This window comes from Juglans microcarpa x Juglans regia, chromosome 4D (genome assembly GCF_004785595.1).
Source record: "Juglans microcarpa x Juglans regia isolate MS1-56 chromosome 4D, Jm3101_v1.0, whole genome shotgun sequence".
Classification (NCBI taxonomy): Eukaryota; Viridiplantae; Streptophyta; class Magnoliopsida; order Fagales; family Juglandaceae; genus Juglans; species Juglans microcarpa x Juglans regia.
Window position 1 is genome coordinate 32,002,896 of NC_054600.1, and position 20,536 is coordinate 32,023,431.

General features: G+C 31.3%; 1 protein-coding gene across 1 annotated transcript; it reads right to left on the reverse strand.

Annotated features, from left to right (window-relative positions):
- Window positions 1–929: 929 nt before the first annotated feature.
- On the reverse strand, window positions 930–4,268 carry LOC121261086 (transcription factor bHLH35-like). The gene is made up of 5 exons (XM_041163258.1): window positions 4,077–4,268; window positions 3,816–3,978; window positions 3,405–3,635; window positions 3,096–3,266; window positions 930–1,270 (listed from the first exon to the last, which is right to left on the reverse strand). The coding sequence occupies exons 1-5, from the start codon at window positions 4,157–4,159 to the stop codon at window positions 1,181–1,183; spliced, it is 738 nt and encodes a 245-aa protein (XP_041019192.1). The 5' UTR covers window positions 4,160–4,268; the 3' UTR covers window positions 930–1,180.
- Window positions 4,269–20,536: the final 16,268 nt, after the last annotated feature.

Genomic DNA, 20,536 nt, shown 5'->3' on the forward strand with positions numbered 1-20,536 from the left:
TAGAGCAGTTGTTGAAAATTTCTTTATCCAAAATTGTTGTTGAACCAAAATCCCACTTACAAAGGATAACAGGCCAGTGAATTAAACCAGTTAATCAAATTAGTGAAGAAAAAAAATAAAAATAAACAGCTACCACATTAATCTAAAAATCTATTTCCTCCTCTTTCTGTTTTGAGTTAACAAAGTAAATTGGTAAAGTAGGTAAAATAGCAAAAAAGGAAGACATACCAAGCAAGAACATCAAAATTCTTGAAAAGATCCTTGAAAAAATTGGCAGCCCCAAATCCCATTTCGCTCTCAGATCCCTTAACGCATTATCTATGTCTTCTTCCTTTGTTCTGGTCTCAAATCACTCTCAAAAGCAGCCTAGCCTGGTGAGGACTACTTCTATCTACTTTAAGTTGAAATGAAAGAGAGAGAGTAGAGTGTTTGAAGTGTTAGAAATAAGAGCAAACAAATGTATCAAAAGTGGTCCCATGCGCTTCTCTCGATTTTCATTTCATTTTTTTTTATTTTTTTTTAATTTATGTCAGATGTTGTCAACCGATTACAATTCGGTTTTGTATGGCCAGTTGTGCCTAGCATAATTGGCTTCAAATTCCTTTGAAATGCGAAAAAAAATAAATAAATGGACCGCGATACGTCTACCGCTCCTAGCTCCCGTTGGGAGCCACCTTTAGGCATAATTAGTCTTTTCTTTACATGTATTTTTTAACAGTTTTAAATATTTTTAAAAAAATAAAAAATACTATAGTATTGAAAAATATTTTTTTAATCACTAAATAAAAAGAAAAATTAAAAATTAAAATAAAAAATTATAGCGGCAATACCGAGCGGTAAAAACAAGTGGTGAGAGTATTATTTTTCGAAATAAATTATCTAATCTTATAAATTAAATTATGTAATATGGATCATATGTAGCGTAAATATCTTCAAATAACACTACTCATAAATAAATATCCAAACATTTATTAATAAGGATCAGACGCAACTTTTATTGGACTATGCAACTTTGCCTCCCCCAAAATACAACACCAGATTAAGACTCTTCGTCAACGTAAACAAACATGGATTAAAACCTCAACAAAGAACCATAATAGTGACCAAACATGGAAGACCAAACCCCCAAACCCTTTAAATAAATAGAGGACTCAGATTTATTGGGCCTCAATGTCCTTAACTAGATGCTCATTGGGCTTTGTGGATCATTTAGAGCCGCAATGGCTGTTTCGATCTTAAACTTCAACTGATCTTCCTCCCCTTCATCTGCCTGCAAACACAAATACAAAAAGGGAAATCTATATCAGGAACAATAATGGGCTATTTTTGGGAGATGGCTTTTCATAGATCCGTTTGGATAGTGAGATATTATCAAATATTTTATGAATAATAATAATAAATAGTAATAAAATATTTTATAAATGTTTGATGGTTGTGGGTGGGGAGGTCAGTCACTTCCAAGCCCATTAATGAGTGTAGATTTGTATTTAGTGCTTGGAAGTTGCCTTTTGTCACTTCTATTTCTTCTTTTTTAATAAAAAGTAAACGATTTTGGAGAGCAAGAAGGTGACCAAATTTGTTAATAATTAGATTTAGGCCCCCACTTTTTCAAAATATTATGTTTTATTTCCTGTCCCAATTAATCATTGAATAGAAACAAAATAGGTTCAGCAAACTTGTAAATAATATCGGCAGCGGTATCCGTGTGGCCGCCCCACAAGAATATCAAACCTTAACAAGTAACACGTGGTTCTGTTACTAAAATCCAAAGACTTTTGTATCTGAACCCCAATTCAACCAATTTCTTTTGTTCTCGTCATTATCTGTAGCCAAATGCAAAACTCCCAACTGGATCTCCTTTTTCTCTAGGGAATACATACCACATTAAATTACGTGGGTAATTGAATATCAGAGAACTCAAATCACGTTTCCAATGCTTATGTTGGTGGTTTCTCAGACTGGATGAAACAAAATCTCAAAATGGCAATTGATGGAGTTCTCTTGCAAACTTTGAGCCATGAGGGAAACATGTTATTTCCCGACTAGATCATTCAAGATCCAGTAATAGATGTGCATAGTGGGGTCAAATGTTTATAATCACCAGACAAACATGTGTGCATGGTTGCTTTCAAGAAGGGGACCGATTTGAGTTCATTTGTCCAGCTTCAACCACCCCATAAGCAGCAATAACAATACTTAGAGCCACAAAAACCTTTGTTTCTTACTAACAATATAAAGCTCAACCTTTCTTTCATCAATCACATGGTTTTATTGTTAAGACGCCTCATAAGTCCAAATCCAAAGCCTACTAATAGTTTAGACTTCAGAGGCAATTAGGACCACGGCTCTAAGTTGCATTTAGTCTACAAAGACGTGTCATCAACTTTTTGTTCTTTTAACTTTTTTTATGAAAGATTTGAACTTTAGACTGCCAACCTATTCACACACATGTACTCTTGTCTCAAAATAGAAAACAATGTCTAATGATTTTGATGGCTGTCAAAATCCTACTCCCAGGAATTACATGAAATCTAGCTTTTAATGATTACTACCATAGTTTACAAATCTTATATTCATTGTCCCAATTGGAAGTTGTTGTGAAAGGAGGAGTGGCTGAATCAGAACCAAGAATGAAGAGGATCGATCCAAATACTCGAACAAACTATAAGAACTTGTTAAGAAGAGAAGAGAAGAGGGGGGAGGTTTGTTCAAAGTGGACATGTGATGGAATTAATACTCTTCCTTTCCTTACTTTTTATCATCCACTGGTTTTATTCGAACACTCTAGATTACACCACTCATCATTCCCATAAAATACTATATCACACTCATATAATTGATGATCCTCTTTATTAAAGTGATAGTCCAGCAAATTTCAATCCTAATAGGCCCCACAAATATTCCAACCTCTTATTCTCTCTCTCTCAGCTTAATCATATATAAGTTCATAAGAAGAACTAAAGCCCCAATAAAAAAATAAAAAAATTCAAGCTTGCTGGTGCTTGGCAACTCAGTATTCCATTTGTGGTTAATTAATTGGAAAAGAAGAGGAATCTTATGAAACAGATCGGTATAAAGCAATCAAAGGGACTGACCTCAACGAAGACTGTTTTCACAAGCCTCCCAGAAAAAGCGGCGATGTTTGCCGTAATGATTTTGAGCTTCAAAGATTCGAAGACCTCACAAAGTTTCACCATTGTATCTGTTCTTTTACTGCATGTTAGACTCACCACCACAGTTTTCTCCCCCATGTAACTAGCCCTGAGCTGCACACCCACCAATTATTTGACCAAAATATCAATCCCCGAAAACATATCAATGTCATTTTCCGCAGTTTAATAAAACATTTTTGTCTGTATGCGTGTGTTTGTGTGTGTGTTGGGGGAAGAGAGAGAGTGGCTTACTTCAAGGACTTCAATAGGGGAAGTTCTTGATCCCCCGGATTCATAGAATTGGTCAGTTTTCTTTTTCTTCGATCTCAACAAGACGGGTAGCTCTTCTTCGAAGTCATAACCTGGATTTTGATTCAATTTCCCTGACTCGAGCTCCGTTATCTCGGTTTGGATTCTTCTTTCTTGTTCCTGGAGCTCTTGGATATATTCAATGGCGTCTTTGATTATCGAAGCCTTATCCATCTGAATTTCAACCAAAGGATATTTGTATTAATTAACATACCAAAAACGGAAATTTTTCCTTTTAAAAAAAGAAACGAAGCCTGTAATTCAACAAACAAAGTGATGAACAGTAGTAGCAATGTGGTTACCATTAATTATATATTACGGGTGAGCAATAATTAGTGGAGAGTAGTGCATCACCTTACTGATATTCGGGACCACTGCTCTGAGTGCAAAGAGCCTATCATTCAGCTTCTTCCTCCTATTCCTTTCCGAAACAATGTTCTTCGATGCCAGCGACGATGCCGCTCCGTCAGGCGAGCTCGAATCATAGTCCCCAGAAAAAGCCTCATCCAATCCCCAACTGCCGCCAAAACAAAAAAGAAAAAAAAAATCATTCTTAGTATAGATGATCTCTCTAGTGAGAAGCTAATTCAGAGAATCGGTGAGAGAAAAACATACCTATCAAGCTCTTCACTATGGAGGAACATATTGGTTTCCCAGTAATTTCTGTACTGTGTGTATTCCTCGCCAATGTTGTCCATGGTGATACTCAGTTGATTTACCGTTTGGGGGCAAGGAAAGCGAAGGAGGAAGATAGAAATCCTATATGATTGTCTAATGAAATTCTCTCTGTTGGTGTTGAGGAACTTATAAAGCTGCTGGGGGGAGAGTTTAACTCACGTGGGAAGCTCAGCTCATGCCCTGTGTTGTTGCTTCCTAGAAGGACAGAATCGACAGATTCCTTGTAAAATGTGGTCTACCAGGCCGCGTAAAGACATTATCCCCATCACCTATATTCACATCCTGGTACAGCGCGTATTTATTACGACGGACTTCGGTTGGAACTCGGGGTGCCGGGTGGGTAAGCTGAATGAGGAGTGTTGCACGCGCTATCGTACGAGAGTTTGGTGTGGCCTTCTGTGTGTTGCTAACACGCTGATTTTGATCATGTGGCTTGTCGATCTTAACTCAGCAAGATGAATACAAAATATAAGTTGTTCATGTGACATTTTATCTAAAAACATTTAAGTAAATTTTAAAGAGTGGTGATACGCATAATTACAGTTTTATTTATATTTTTATTTATAAAACTTATTTTGTTAGTTTTTTTTTTAAATTTAAATTTTAAATTTTAAATTTCAAATTTCATAATTTTTAATATATCAACAACCGACATGTAAAAAATAAATTTTTTTTAAATACATTTAACATTTTTTAATTTTAAAAGATTTATTTTATGGAAGTTGATAATTAATAGGACCGGTCAACGGTCAAAAATAATGTTAATTGTCTGTAAATTCTTTCAAGTTTTTATTGGAGTTTGAAAAGGGAAAATATCTTGATTGGTAATTATTATAGTGTCTGAACAAACTCATGCATACCTTCAAGATACTTCATCTCTTCAAGACTCCGGAGTACTGGAACAATCATTTCTCTTTGTATCGAGGTTTTATTCAATACATCATTATCCAAATTCAGACACTATATCACTTGTGTTTCTAAATTATTATTATTATTAACATGTTTAGCTACTAATTTCTCCTTTCCGTTATCATTGCAAGGAGGACAGTATCATTAGTGCTCAACTTAATTACCAGACCACCGATTATACACGTAAGACAGCATTAATGCCGAGGTCTTATCTTCCCTTTAGGAAAAGCCAAAAGGAGCATCAATATAAATATATAAATATATATATATATATAAAATTCAGGGAATCAAAATAGGAAAGCACTAGTTTCACAAGGATTTCTACAGATTTTATTTATTTATTTAGTAATTAAGTAAGTTTTTTTAAATGAATATGTAATTTTTTTATTTTTAAAAAATATCTAAATAACTGGAAAAATGGTAAAAAAAAAAATAACTGCAGAGGATTTCATCTGTGGATGTAGCGACATCCATCAAAATATTGGTGGATCGGTTTTTTTTAATGAACGGTGCTATGTTCAACGCTCTCAGCTTCTGTTAAGAGTTGCTGTTAGGTATAATTGATCTTTTTTTTTTATTATTTTTTTTACATGTATTTTTTTACACTTTCAAATATTTAAAAAAAATACAATATTATTAAAAATATTTTTTTAATCGCTAAGTACAAATAAAAATTAAAAAATAAAACAAAAAATTTCAATAATAACTCCTAGCTGAAAGAATCAGTGATAAGAATATTATTTTCTTTAATTATTAAGACGACACTACAGTCACCATTAGTTCCCGCAATTTATTTTGATATATTTTTTTAACTTTTTTTTTACTTGTATTTTTTAAATATTTTTAAATATATATTTTTTAAAATTCATAATACCAATAAAAAGACACTTCTTTTAAGGAAAAAAAAAAAAAAAAAAAATCCTGCAAGCGTAGCTTCCCGCAGGGAGCGGTGGTACTAGATTATCTTCTTTTTTAATTCTGTTGTTGGATTTGTCAGCTTTATGGGACGAGGTAGTGACGTCAACATTTGCTTTTTTTGCTGACGTCTTAAAAATAAATAAAAAATGTGTCACGCATGTAATAACTTACGGAAGCAACGCATCAAGCCCGTTGATCTGAGATTCGGGGCTTCCAAGCAATGTTGTAGAGCAATAAATTATAAAAAATCATAAATTATAAATAAACTGCGTCTACGTGATTGATTGCTTTGAGTTTGCGCTGAATGACTTCGGCGCGACTTTTAGGTCCCTTGGTCCACACCAAAGCATAAGATCGCCACGCGGGAAACGCTGCCGGCCTCAATGACTCCTTTGAACTTCAAAGGGGATTAATACCAGAAAAGATATTTATAATTATTAATTATATAATTATAATATAATTATTTTTAAAAAATAAATAAAATATAAAATTTATATTAAAAATTAATTTTTTAATAATAGATCATATTTAAAAAAAAATTACAAATATTTATGTACTTAGTAAAATTACTATCAATATTGGATCCATCCCCGGCCTCTCGAGTTGACTCGGAGTCACCTGGTCAGTTGTGCAGGTCTCGTTTTTTGGGTGGAAGACCCTACACTGCAAGACTTGATTAAATACTACGACAGTATATAATATTATTTGAACAGTATTTTATAGTCAAAAGTTCTACTTTTTTTTTAAAAAAATTTCTTGAAGTTTTTGGTGTTTATAGTATATTAATTCTTTTAAAAAAATATTCTATAAAAAAAAAAATCTTTCAAAATATCAAAATTAATCTTTATAACGAATTATTTATAATAAAAATGAACACGTTTAAGTTAGAAGGTATCATTTTCATTATAAATAATTGATTACAAATAAATATTTTTTGTATAATGTATAAATAATAATTAACTTTTATATTGTTAAAATTTATTTTCTGTAATTAAGACTTTGATCTCCTTGAAGACTCAATTAAAGTCTATAGTTTCTTTTTTTGTTATGTGAATATTAAGTAGAATTATCTTGCTAATAAAAAAGTTGCATGAATTTAACTTGCGAGGAATTTTGAAAAATTCATACATTTTTTTTAAAGTTTGAGTCTTTTTTTTTCTTGTATATTTTTTCTGGTCTTTGTGCACTTCTTTTTGGCATGCACGTACTTTGCAATCGAACCCATTAAAAAATTTTCAACCCAAACGGATTTATTAACGCCTACAAATATATAGTGCTCTAGCTAGCCCTAAAAAATATGTATTCCTTATTATTAATACCATATATCTATTCTATTATAATAAGTTGTTATCCAATTGTGAATAGTAATTTTTGTTATTTTTTCGTTAACTTTTCTTTTCTTTTTTTTCCATTAAATCTTGTTTTACTAAAAGACCCTTGAAATCCTTAACCATTTATCTTGTAGCTCCCAGCTTGTAGGATTTAATGAAGAATCATGTTTTACCAAAATGTTCTTAAGACCCTTAACCATTTGACATGTATCTCACTTGTATAATTTAATGAAGAATCTTGTTTTACCAAAAGGCTCTTAATAGCCCTGCGGTTAGATACTTTGCTGAAATTTAGATTTTTTTTAATCTTTATTTTTTATCTTTTTTTAACCTTGTATTTTCTTTTCCCAGACAAATAAGCTACTGACTTTTTCATTTTTTTTATTTAAATTATTATGTTAAGTGCAACCCGAAGCTAACACACACGGGACCGTTTCCTAGTGTGTGTATGTGTGTATATATATATATATATATATAATATCACAACTAATTCGCCCATGCTACGTGACCATGCATGTCATATATATTGTTTATCGTGTTGATCTGATCTATTCATTCATAGAACTATATAGCCTTATGTTATATTATGAGCTCATGCGTATTGATGTTAAAAAAAAAAAAAAAAAAAAAAAAAACTACGAACAAATATTGATATCGACGTATAGTTTAATTCAAGATTAAACTGCTTAATTAAGAAATTAACCATCTCTCTCTCTCTCATGTGTGGAAAAATAATTTGCATGTCATCATAAAATTACGCACTTGATCGCATATTCAAACGTACAAAAGTGGAGAGTGTTTATCACGATAAACGTTCAACTAAACTGTAGTACTGTTTACTTTTTGTTGCGGCTTCTTTTTGACTTTAAATTATGAATAAAACGAAAAAGATCATGACCGTCCCCCCTCCCCCGGCCCAATAATATAAGCGTTGATGATTCATTGAAATTTCCCTGAAGATCACGACCATGAAAGTCGCCGAACCATCTGACTGCGTCAATGTATTCACATATGCAATATGTTTCACGAGAAATGGTATATATATATATATATATATATATCTTATATGTAATAAGTGTCTATAAGCAGCTGTCGTCTACCTTTTTTTCCCATTTTGTCCCTGCCTTTAGTTTGTTTTCCCACGTCTGATGTGCTGCATAAGTATTGTTTGTTCATTTTACCATTTTGCCCCGACCTTTAGTTTGTTTTTCCGCGTCTGATGTGCTGCATAGGTATTGTTTGTTCATTTTAATCTATTACTCAGTTTTCTACTGCGTTCTGGATTTAACTTATTGTCATACTATCAGATTCTAGATTTTCTTCTATACGGTGGTAATTATTTGGTTTTCTACTGCTTTCTAGATTTAACTTTTTGTCATCTTATCAGATTTTAGATTTTTTTCTATACGTTTACCACCGCCTCGATCGTTTGTCTTATTAATTTCTAATATTATCATTTACAATTATTTCATTCTCTTTCTCCTTATTATTCTCATATTTACGTGCTCTCATTTTTAACATTTAATAAATTTCAATTTCTTGTTTTTTGACAGTTTCAAGATTGTTTCAGATCCCAAGGTCTCGGTTATCACATTCTATATTTTTTTTTCATTTCTGTACCGCTTCCACCGCTAGGTTATTTATACAAGAATTATCTTCATTTTTTAGATTTCTACCCCTTAAGCAAGTGACTACCTTGTATAAGAATAACTTCCCTCTCCTTCAATTTCTACTATTTCCTATCTCTCCTTTTTAAATTCCTGAAATCTGTTTCTTTCAAGTCTTGAGTTGTGAATTTGTCTTCCACGTTTGGAATCTTACAGGTCAGTTTTTTTATCTACGTTTGCTGACTCTGTTTACTTGCGTTATTTACATGCATGAAATAGATGGAAAATAAATAATTTACATCACTATTTGAATTTTAAAAAAATAAATTTACTTCAAAAAGAGGGCCTATTGTGCTGCTGTTGTTGCTACTGTTATTTTTTGAATCTCTATTTCTTCATGTTCTCTTTAGTTTCCATTCTCTGTTGGTATACAGAGTATCTGAAAAAATGCTTTCTGCTCCTTCTACGTTTTGTTCTCACTTTATTATCAGTTTATATATACAGTATCTGGGAAAAAAACATAAGAAATAAACTGAGAGAAATAATGTTATAAACTTGAAAATATGTAGTTACATCTGTGTATCTACAAAACATGTAGTTGCATAGTAAAATATGGAACACAAAAACATATATGTGAATAAATCAGAAGAAGATACTGTGTAATTATTTGCGTTTTGTTGTCCGTTAATTTTGCATTGGCTTTAAATCATATTGAAATTGATATGCCTCTGTTTATTTCTGTTTTCAATTAGATCATATATTGTGTATGTTTTTATCACATGGTTCATACACATCTAAATTAAAAAATTACAAATCACAAACTGCCAAAAATGTGTGGAATGAAGTTCTCATCTAAACAGATATGCTAAAATCCAAATCACACACTGTTTATCAGATACTTCCTTCACATGCAGATTAGAAAACTAAGACTGAAAATTAGAAGAATAAAACAAGATATGGTCATCCGTAAAGGTCGTAAAGGGAACAGATTGAATAAAGAGTTTGAACTCAATAAATCAAACAAGTCAGAAGATGTATTACATGTCTACATGAGATCTGTCAAACTCATAATAAAACTCAATAAAACAAACAAGTCATAAGATGTATTACATGTCTACATGTAAACAGATCTGTCAAACTCATAATGAAACTCATAGTGGCACAAAAAAAAAATCAATATAGATCGAGAAGAAGTAAACTTTTGAAAAGCAAATAATTATAGATGTGTTGAGATCACATCCAAACAAATTTCATCCATACAGACTAAGAAGAATCTTACAAGAGAAGACATTTCCAAACAACAAAAAGAAAAAAATTATTACACAAACAGAATAATAAAACAGGAACTTCTTAAGATCTACAAAAAATTCCTCAAGACCTGAGAAAAAAACTTTGACATATGAAAAAATCCCTCAAATATGAAAAGGGTTAGTATCCATACAGGGAAAAAAAAACCCAACAGAAACGAACTACATGCATTCATTTTATCTAGAGATTCACAATACAGGCAAAAAATAAATAAATGTAAAAAACAGAAACATCGAAGATATGAAAATTTGTTCAGATTTAAAATAACAGAATAATAGATTGAAAGTAAAATAACAGAAATCGTATTATATTTTCACATCTAACAAAGAAATGATACAGATATTTCAGTCGTCAAACATCTGAGATTTCAAGCTTAAGATAATAACAAAAGTAACAAATAAAGAAGAGATGCATTAATTTACAAAAGAAAACAAAAAAATAAAGAAACTTACGAACACACATCTGGACATGATTGCTTCGAATATATGAGTGTCTCCAAAAATAAGCCTGCAGAAAAAAATACACCCACTCAGATCCGCAGAAAATGAACCTCACATCTTCATTTACTTAATGCAAGAAAAAATTAACAAACAAAAAACGCAGGCGTAAAAAAATTCCAGACCAATGAAAAACTAAAAATAAAAAAAAATAAAATTTAGATCTGAACATGATAACTTCAAATATATGCATATCTGTTTAGATCTATAGAGAAAAAAATTATACCACCTTTAAACAATATACATGGATTCGGATTTGTATGAAAAAACTGTAAACATACATTACGATCTGTAGATTTCTAGATCAGTGGAGACATTAAAAAAAAAAAAACCATCATTCAGATCTCAACAAAATATCTTCAAATATAGAAGGATCTGTTTAGATCTTTAGACAAAAAAACTCCAAATATAAGCCAACTAAAAGAAATTTCTATCCATTCGGATCTGCATGTCAGAAGCAAAAACAAAACAAAAAATCAAAAATAAACCCGGAGACATTAAAAAAAAAAAACCATCATTCAGATCTCAACAAAATATCTTCAAATATAGAGGGATCTGTTTAGATCTTTAGACAAAAAAACTCCAGATATAAGCCAACTAAAAGAAATTTCTATGCATTCGGATCTGCATGTCAGAAGCACAAACAAAACAAAAAATCAAAAACAAACCCGCAGAAAAAAATACACCAACTCAGATCTGAAGAAAATGAACATCACATCTTCATTTACTTAATGCAAGAAAAAATTAACAAACAAAATGAAAAAAAATAAAATGAAGGCGTAAAAAATTCTTAACGAATGAAAAAGTAAAAATAAAAAAAAAAAATATGGAGATTGGAGGTTGGTCGGGATAAAATAGAGATGGAGAATAAGAACTTCTGAATTGTGTGTTGTCAATTTTAAACAGTGCATGTTTCTAAATTAACTATTGTGGATTTAGAATATAAAAATTAAAAATTGTTCAAAATGAAATAGAGATAAGGGATGAAAACTTCTTAAATATATCTTGTAAATTTGAAAAAATGCATGTGGTTAAATTTAAAATATTAGTTGTTTCTTATGATTCAATTAATATGATTTGTGTGTTGTGAATTTTAAACAGTACATGTTTCTAAATTGTGTATTGTGAATTTGAAAAAATATGGAGATTGGAGGTTGGTTGGGATGAAATGGAGATGGAAGATGGAAATTTCTCAATTGTGTCTTATAGATTTGAAAAAATATAGAGATTGGAGGTTGGTTGGGATGAAATAGAGATGGAGGATAGAAATTTTTTCTCAATTGTCTCTTATGGATTTGAAACAATGCATGTTTCTATATTAGATATTGTGGCTTTGAAAAAAATATGGAGATTGGAGGTTGATAAGGATAAAATGGAGATGAAGGATAAGAACTTCTGAATTGTGTGTTGTGAATTTCAAACAGTTCATCTTTCAAAATTAACTATTATGAATTTGAAATATAAAAATTAGAAATTATTCAGAATGAAGTAGAGATAAAGAATAAAAACTTCTTAAATATATGTTGTCAATTTGAAAAAATGCATGTGGTTAAATTTAAAATATTAATTGTTTCTTATGATTCAATTAATATAATAATACTAAACTTTTATTGATATATTTAATACATACATGATCAAAGTCAGGTTTATGATGTGTGATTTACATTTGTAATTTTTGTGTTGTCAATTCAAAACAGTTCATATGTTTGAACTTAGAATATTGATTATTTATTAGTTTCTATTAACATGATAATATTAAATTTTTTTTGATATATTTAATTGTCAATTTTAATGCAGCGATCAACATTTCTGGTTAAAGGGCAATTTACAATATCCGATCTGCATCAACAATTTTTTTACTTATCATGTGCAAACTGTAGTATAACCACTGGATACGAGAAAGATGAAGAGTTTTTATGCTATAATTGTAAAGAACTAACAATTGCACAACCGAGGTAAATACTCATCATGATATTTTCAAGTTAACAAATTTTACATTATAATTATAAAATACTATTTGCTAATACCAATAGATAATAACTTATTTATTATTCCTAGATCTCGTGTCTATTTAGAGGCATTTGATAACAGTAGCTCGATCGCAATAGTAGCTTTTGAACCTACAGTGGAACAAATTCTTGATTGTACAACAACAGATATTGTACAACATGCAGAGCAGGTAAGATTTATACTTTTAGACACATTTAATAAATTTAACAAATTATTTTTTTATATTTTTTTTCATTACAGGAGGATCGTTCGTATATAGAGAACATTACAAATAAGATTCAAGATAAACTGTGGATGATTGTTTTAGGTGCATCTATGAATGAGTTTGAGAAACTGCGTCAAAACAAACTTAACGTATTATCTGTCAATGACATACCTGAGACAGCAGAATAACTATTTCAGAGAGTTTCTTCTAGACTTCCAATTATTATAATGTATAGCTATAAAAATTTCATATGTAATTATGAGATAACTTTTACTTTTTATCTGTAATTATAATGATAATGCTTTTGTTCCGATAATCACTTTTTTTCTACAATAGAACATTGTGTAATTATAAATATGTTCGTATAAATTTTTATGTTATAATCATAAATACTCTACAAATTATATATATGATTATTTTTATAATGAATAAGAATTATAAAATATAAACAAAACAATTACATTTTATAATTATATGTATTAACTTATTTTTTATTATTACATATTTTTATATTTCATAAATATTATTTTTTAAAATATTTTTTATATTGTCACAACTGGACACACGTGCATTGCACGTGTTTGTCCTTACTAGTTAGTATATATATATATATATATATATATATATATATCCAGTTTAAGTACTGGGTAGCATGCATGCCATGCAAGCAAAAGTATGTATATTGACGATCGATCGAGCAAGTTCTGTACATATGTAGCATATAGCTAGCGATCATGATAATATAGACTATGATCGCTAGCTGCTACATACACGTGCTATATAATAGAGCTTGGTCACGGCAGCAATAACTACATGCATGGGAACGTTTGAATGAAACAATATGCGAGAATAAGTTGGTGTTTCATACACGTTTGTACGTACGTGGACATTCAAACAAAACTATTGACTGATAGAAGTCAAAATGCTTTGTTTGACAGAAATATAAATATTATGTTCCCGAGCTAGCTAGCCGTGGCCCCTCCTCCATAATGCGGCGATTGATCAGATTCTTGTCTTGAAGAGCTGATGTTGGCGACGATAAAGGAGACGAGAGATTTGGTGCGCGCGATTACAATAATAAATAAAACATTAATGATCCCTAGCCTTGGAGATCATGTCTAGATGAGAGACTTTTAACACGTGATTCAGTACTACTGGAAATACGTACACCCGGCAGTATTTACATGCGGCGCCGGAGTATGTAAATACATAAATAGCTTACATGCATGTGTACGTGTATTAACAGATCGAATATCTGCGGCAGCCTAAGTGGTCAAAATAACCCGAGAGCTAGCATGGCCAATCATACGGCGCCACAATTGCTATCTCCCTGCAACCAAAGTCCGGCCTTCACAAGCATGCCTGTGATTGTACGTGGCCCCGGACAACTTCCAACATCTCATAGATTATTAGAGAAAATTGTGATGTTTCCATTAGAAAGGATTAACGGTCCATTGATATAACAACGAACGTACACTATGTCGTATATGATTCCAAAAAAATGTCTAATCACATATATATTCATCCGCACGTGAATTAGCATTACTAGCTCCTTGTACGTACACTTTGCCTTATAATAAAGGAATTTTTATGATGGAATATTTATAATAGAAAAAATTATTTACGATAAGAATAAATTTATTTTAATAAAAAATAATATTTTTACAAAAATCATTTATCATAAATAATGTTTTTTGCATATTTGCAAAGTATAATATAGACTTTAATTAGTGGGGCCAAATTCTCAAGGCCAGCTTGATATATATTCTTGTTGACTTGCCCCAAATGCTCCCCCCATCGTTTACGGTACTAGGAAAGACATGCCTAGCTAGCTAGCATCAGTTTTTTATTATTATTATTTCATAACTTTCTTTATAATATTTACCTTTGAAAAGATTGGGATGCCGATAATACTGTATAATATTTGGAGTGCTTGAAAGGAGACAGCTTGTGGGGTCAACCATCTTGAATAGGTGGCCTTGTACTTCAATCTAGTCGAAAGAAGTGAACCCCACAATCTCCCACTCTTTAACTGTTCAAGTACTTCCATTGAGAATTTGTATTGCTTAACAACAAAAAATTTCTTAAGTTGAAGCTATCAATCGAATACGTGGAGAGATGAGATTGGTAACGAGTTGGGAATGAAAAATATGATAAAAAAAAATAATTTCATATATAAGTTTTAAATAGATAAATTTCGTATAAAAAAATATAAAATTTTTTATAAAAAAATAGATTTGGTAAAAATAGTATATTTTTTTCTTACACTTTCTTAATATAAAATTTATTTTTTATAAAAAAATTGTGTAGAATTTATTTATTGAAATTTGTACAAATCAATTTTTATAAATAAAAAAGAAAAAAAAAGGAAATAAATAATCTTGAACGTGGTGGTGGGCCCTTGAGCCTCAATTACTACAGTATGAAATCAAAATAATCAACTTAAGGCCCGCATGCAGCAGTACAGTAACAAAGGCTGGGTCCCTCCTTGGGTGGGGCACTACTACGTGACGCGTGCTTACTTCATCCTCACCCTACCCATAGACTAGTGATCCAACACCACGGGTTTTTTATTTTCCCATGTTAAAAAGAAAGTCACCCGGAAACATCATTCATTTCAGCGGCACGCCCCTCATTTTACACGTGCTTCACATACCCTACTTTCTCCCACCCGGCCGGCTGGCCACCTGAAGAGGCAGCAACATGACGGATGACGACAGGATAAAATAAAAGTGTTTTACAATAAATAAGTGACGTGTTGACTATTAATTCCATGATCCATCAAAGGAAACGTAACATATATATATATATATATATATATTATATTTTTCATAACTTTGTTTTAAATAACAAATAGTTTTGTAAAATACAAAGTGTAAATAAAAAAAAAATTAATATAGGAAAATAAAATATAAATGATATATTGACATGGATGGTAAATATGACACGTATTTCTTTACTTTATCTAGTATAATATAACTATTTATTATGGCATTTAAGCCTTGTTTATCTTATACCATTTTATATTTAATTCTTTATATATATTCATATTATATATAGGTGATATTTATGGCTCAGAGCCAATGGTTTAATGCCGTTATTATCTTGAAATAACTCATATATTACCTGTGTTGTTTATTTAGGACATGCTTAGGTAATGAATGAGATGGGAAGTCTGTTAATAATAGTGAGATATTTTGAGTTAAGATGATTTACTAGATTTTTGAAAAGAAGAGAGAAAATATTGAATAAAAATAATTCAAAGTTTTTATTATAATTTTAATTTTGAAATTTGAAAAAATTGTATAATTTTTTGTGTGTTTTTCTGAAAATTTGAAAAATTTGTAATGATTATATGAAAATAAATTAGATTTAAAGTATAAAAGTGTTTTGTGTTTGAGTGATTTTGTAAAATAAATTACAAAAAATTTCGAAATGAAATGATATAACATGTAGATATCATTTCCTAAACATGGCCTTAATTTGGTCGTGATGAACGTTTTAATACTATTTGTAAACATCTAAATATATTAAGACTGATATCAATAAGATGCCAATAAAAAAATGTATTAGTCAATAGTCATTTACATGAAATAGAAATACAGTTTATATACTATAAAGAATAGGCGAGAATGAATATTTTAAATATCTAATTAAAGTAACATAAGCCTGTACTAAAAATAAAACTAGAAATAACTAACTGAAACGATACTACCTAATAACCAACTGAAACGATACTACCTCTAATACCCCATTTCAAGCTGGAGCATGTATGTTAATAAGGCTTAGCTTGGATATAAAGCAAGAAAATAAATGAAAGCCTAATGGTTTAGTGAAACAATCTGCTAATTGATGATGACAAGAAACATGAAAGAGCTTCACAACTTCTACTTCGACCTTGTCACGAACAAAGTAGCAATCTATTTCTATATGTTTTGTTCTTTCATGAAACATAGGATTAATGGCAATGTGAATAGCAGCCTTATTATCACAATAGAGAATAGCAACTTGAGAATGAGGAACTTGTAAGTCATGAAGCAAGGAAAGTAACCACACAAGCTCACAAACTGTGTTGGCCATGGCTCGATATTCTGATTCAGCTGAGGACCTAGAAACCGTGCATTGCTTGTTAGATTTTCAGGAAATGAGAGATGTGCCAATAAAAACACAAAAACTTGTGATGGATCTTCGAATATCTTGACAGCTAGCCCAATCAGAGTCAGCAAAGGCAGTCAAGTGGAGATTAGAGCTAGCAGAAAAAAATAAACTTTGGCCAAGAGAATCTTTATTGTATTGCAAGACTCTTTTAGCAGTATGAAGATGAGGCAATTGAGGAGAGTCCATGAATTGGCTTAAAGTGTGGACTGCAAAAGTAATATATGACCATGTGATGGTGAGATAAAGAAGCCTACCCACCAATCTCCTATAGGATTTAAGATCTTCTAGAAGAGGACCATCAATCCAAGAAAGTTTGAGATGTTATTTCATGAGAGTTTTAACAGGTTTAGAACCTATGAATCCAGCGTCTGATAAGATCTCTAAGGCATATTTCATTTGAGAAAGAGAAATACCATAATTGTTCCTTGCAATCTCTAAACCAAAAAAATACTTCAAAGGCTCAAGGTCCGTAAGCTTGAATTTCTAATCAAGAAATGTTTTAAAGGTATTTACAGTTGCTATATCATTGATAGAAATAAGAATGTCATCCACATATACTAGTAAAGTAATGAAACTAGTACCTTGAAGCTGTGTGAAAAGAGAATAATTTGTTTTGGATTGTTTAAAGCCAAGATCAAGAATGGTGGAAGAAAACTTAACAAACCATTATCTTGAAGCTTGCTTTAAACCATACAAGGATTTATTTAACCTACAAAGTCTTGTATCATTTTTATCACTAAAACCAGGGGCAAAGACATATAAACCTCTTTCAACAAATCTTCATGAAGAAATGCATTGTTGACATCAAATTAAATTAAATGCTAACCTTTAGTAGCTGCTATAGAAAGAAGACACTTGATAGTGACCATTTTGGCAACTGGACAAAAAGTATCAAAGTAATCCACTCCTTGTTGTGTGAAATCTTTGGCAGCCAACCTTGCTTTATATCTCTCGAGTGTCTCATCAGATTTTAGCTCTACTCTATAAATCTATTTGTATCCAATTGGACTCTTTCCATGAGGAAAATTAGTTAATGTCCAAGTGTTATTTTTTCTACGGCTTGAATTTCTTCAGCCATAGAAACTCTCTAATAAGGAAGTTTGACAGCTTGGTGATAAAATTTAGGTTCAACAAAAATGGAAAGAACTAAGGTGAAGGCTTTGTGTTTAGAAGGCAAATGAGAATAACTAAGTGAATGAGAAATAAGATATTGCTTACCTGATAAAGGACCAGAATTCTCAGTTGAAGGTGGAGAAGAGCAAGCTTGTGAGGATGCCAAATGACAATGAAAATCTTTGCAGATAGCCAAGTGGATTATGTACTTGAGAAAATCTTATAGGAAAAGAAGGATCTGGTAAAGATAGTGATTGATTAAGAGCAGATGAAAAAGAAGAACTAACTGGAGTAGATAAAAAAGAAACATGTTGATAAAAAATAGGTGTAGGAAAAATAGGAGAAGGTTGTGGTGAGGCACTAAAATCTTGATTTAGTGACTTAAAGGGAAATATGTGTTCATGAAAAGCAACATCTTGAGAAACAAAAACAGCATGACTATCAAGATCATAAAGTTTGTAGCCTTTAATGGCAAGAGAATAGTCAATAAAAACATCTTCTAGCTCGATGAACAAATTTAGATCGGTTATCAGCTAGTGTGGATGCATAGCAAAGAGAACAAAAAAATTTAAGATGGAAATAGGAGGGTGGCTTTTGGAAAAGTAATTCATATGGTGTTTTATTTGCTAGTAAAGGAGAATGAATCATTTTAATTAAGTATACTACTATAAGAATGTAGTTGGACAAAAAAAATCAAAGGAATATTTGATTGAAAGAGAAAAGCACAAACAAGAACATTGAGAATGTGTTTGTGCTTTCTTTCAACAACTGAATTGTGTTGAGGGATAGCTACTCAAGACAACTGATGAATTATGCCTTTAGAATAAAAGAACTGAGACATAGCAAATTCAGTGTCATTATCTGTCCTTATAGTTTTGATGGAAGAATCAAACTGATTGGCAACCATGTTAATGAAATGCTGCAATAGCACTTGATTATCAGATTTAGACTTCATCAAGTAAACCCAAGTACTACGAGAAAAGTCATTTACAATGGTTAAAAAATACTTAAAACTATCCAACAACTGATATTGAAAGGGGTCCCATATATGACAATGGACAAGTTGAAAAGGACAAAAAGAAATATGCTCATTGTGAGAAGGAAATGACAGTCTTTTGTGTTTAGCAAGTGGACAAATTGAACATGGAATGTTATTATATATAAAAGTAGTACGTATAATAGAATACAACAATTTGATTCGAGAAAAGGAGGCATGACTCAACCTTTTATGCCAAACATCAAACTCAGAATGATTAGAATGAGAAACAAAAGCAGAATTGAAATTTGAATTAGAAGGAAGAGAAACATGATCATCTGATTTGTGCAGTATGTATAATCATCCTTTGACTCCACCATTTCCAATCATTTTCCAATGGATGAGATCCTGCATATAGCAAGCATTACAAGAAAAAAAATCAAGAAATAAGATGTTGATTTGGTTAGTTGACTGACAGAAAGAAGATTGAATTTAAATGAAGGTACGTACAAAACATTATGTAAAATGAGTTGTGGAGATAGATGAATGGAGCCTATATGTGTAACTGGTGCAGAAATGCCATTGGGCATTTTAACAAACGAGTTATGAGCAGAATGAAAGACAGTGAAAAAAGAAATGGAATGGACCATATGATCCATAGTATCAGTATCTATAATCCAATTATCAAAAGTAATATGCAATGGAGATACTGTTTTGATGAAAAAAATAAAAGAGAAAAAGAATTTACCCGAAAGGTGATCAATTGGAGAAGTCACATTGGCTATCTGAGAGACATGTGATTCAGGATCGAGAAGAGCTAGAAGCTGTTGACATTGTTGTGGTGTAAGTGGAAAGGAAGATAAAGAATAAACAACAATGTCTTGATGAGCTGAATATAAGGGAGTGAAAAATTTTCCCTTGGAGCGATATCCAGGAGGATATTCATGTAACTCGAAACATGTTTCAGTAGTATGCCCAGGAATAGAACAATGAGAGCAAATAGGTCTATCTTTGATGAGCTGAATATGAGTGAGTGGAAAATTTTCCCTTGGAATAATATCTAGGAGGATATCCATGTAACTCGAAACATGTTTCAATAGTATGTCCAGGAACAGAGCAATGAGAGCAAATAGGTCTATCTTTGATGAGCTGAATATGAGGGAGTGGAAAATTTCCCTTTGGAACGATATCCAATAGGATATCTATGTAACTTGAAACATGTTTCAATAGTATGCTCAGGAACAGAGCAATGAGAGCAAATAGGTCTATCTTTGCGAGTGAAAGGTTTAGTCTAATGAACATATTTTGTTGTAGATGAAAGTGCAATAAATGGAATATGAGAAACCAGAACTGATCCAATATCTC

Coding starts and splice junctions, on each gene's coding strand:
- LOC121261086 (XM_041163258.1), bottom strand. CDS start 4,159: ATGGACAACATTGGCGAGGAATACACACAGTACAGAAATTACTGGGAA. Junction 3,979..4,076: donor CATAGTGAAGAGCTTGATAG/GTATGTTTTTCT, acceptor TTTTGGCGGCAG/TTGGGGATTGGATGAGGCTT. Junction 3,636..3,815: donor TGGTCCCGAATATCAGTAAG/GTGATGCACTAC, acceptor GTTGAAATTCAG/ATGGATAAGGCTTCGATAAT.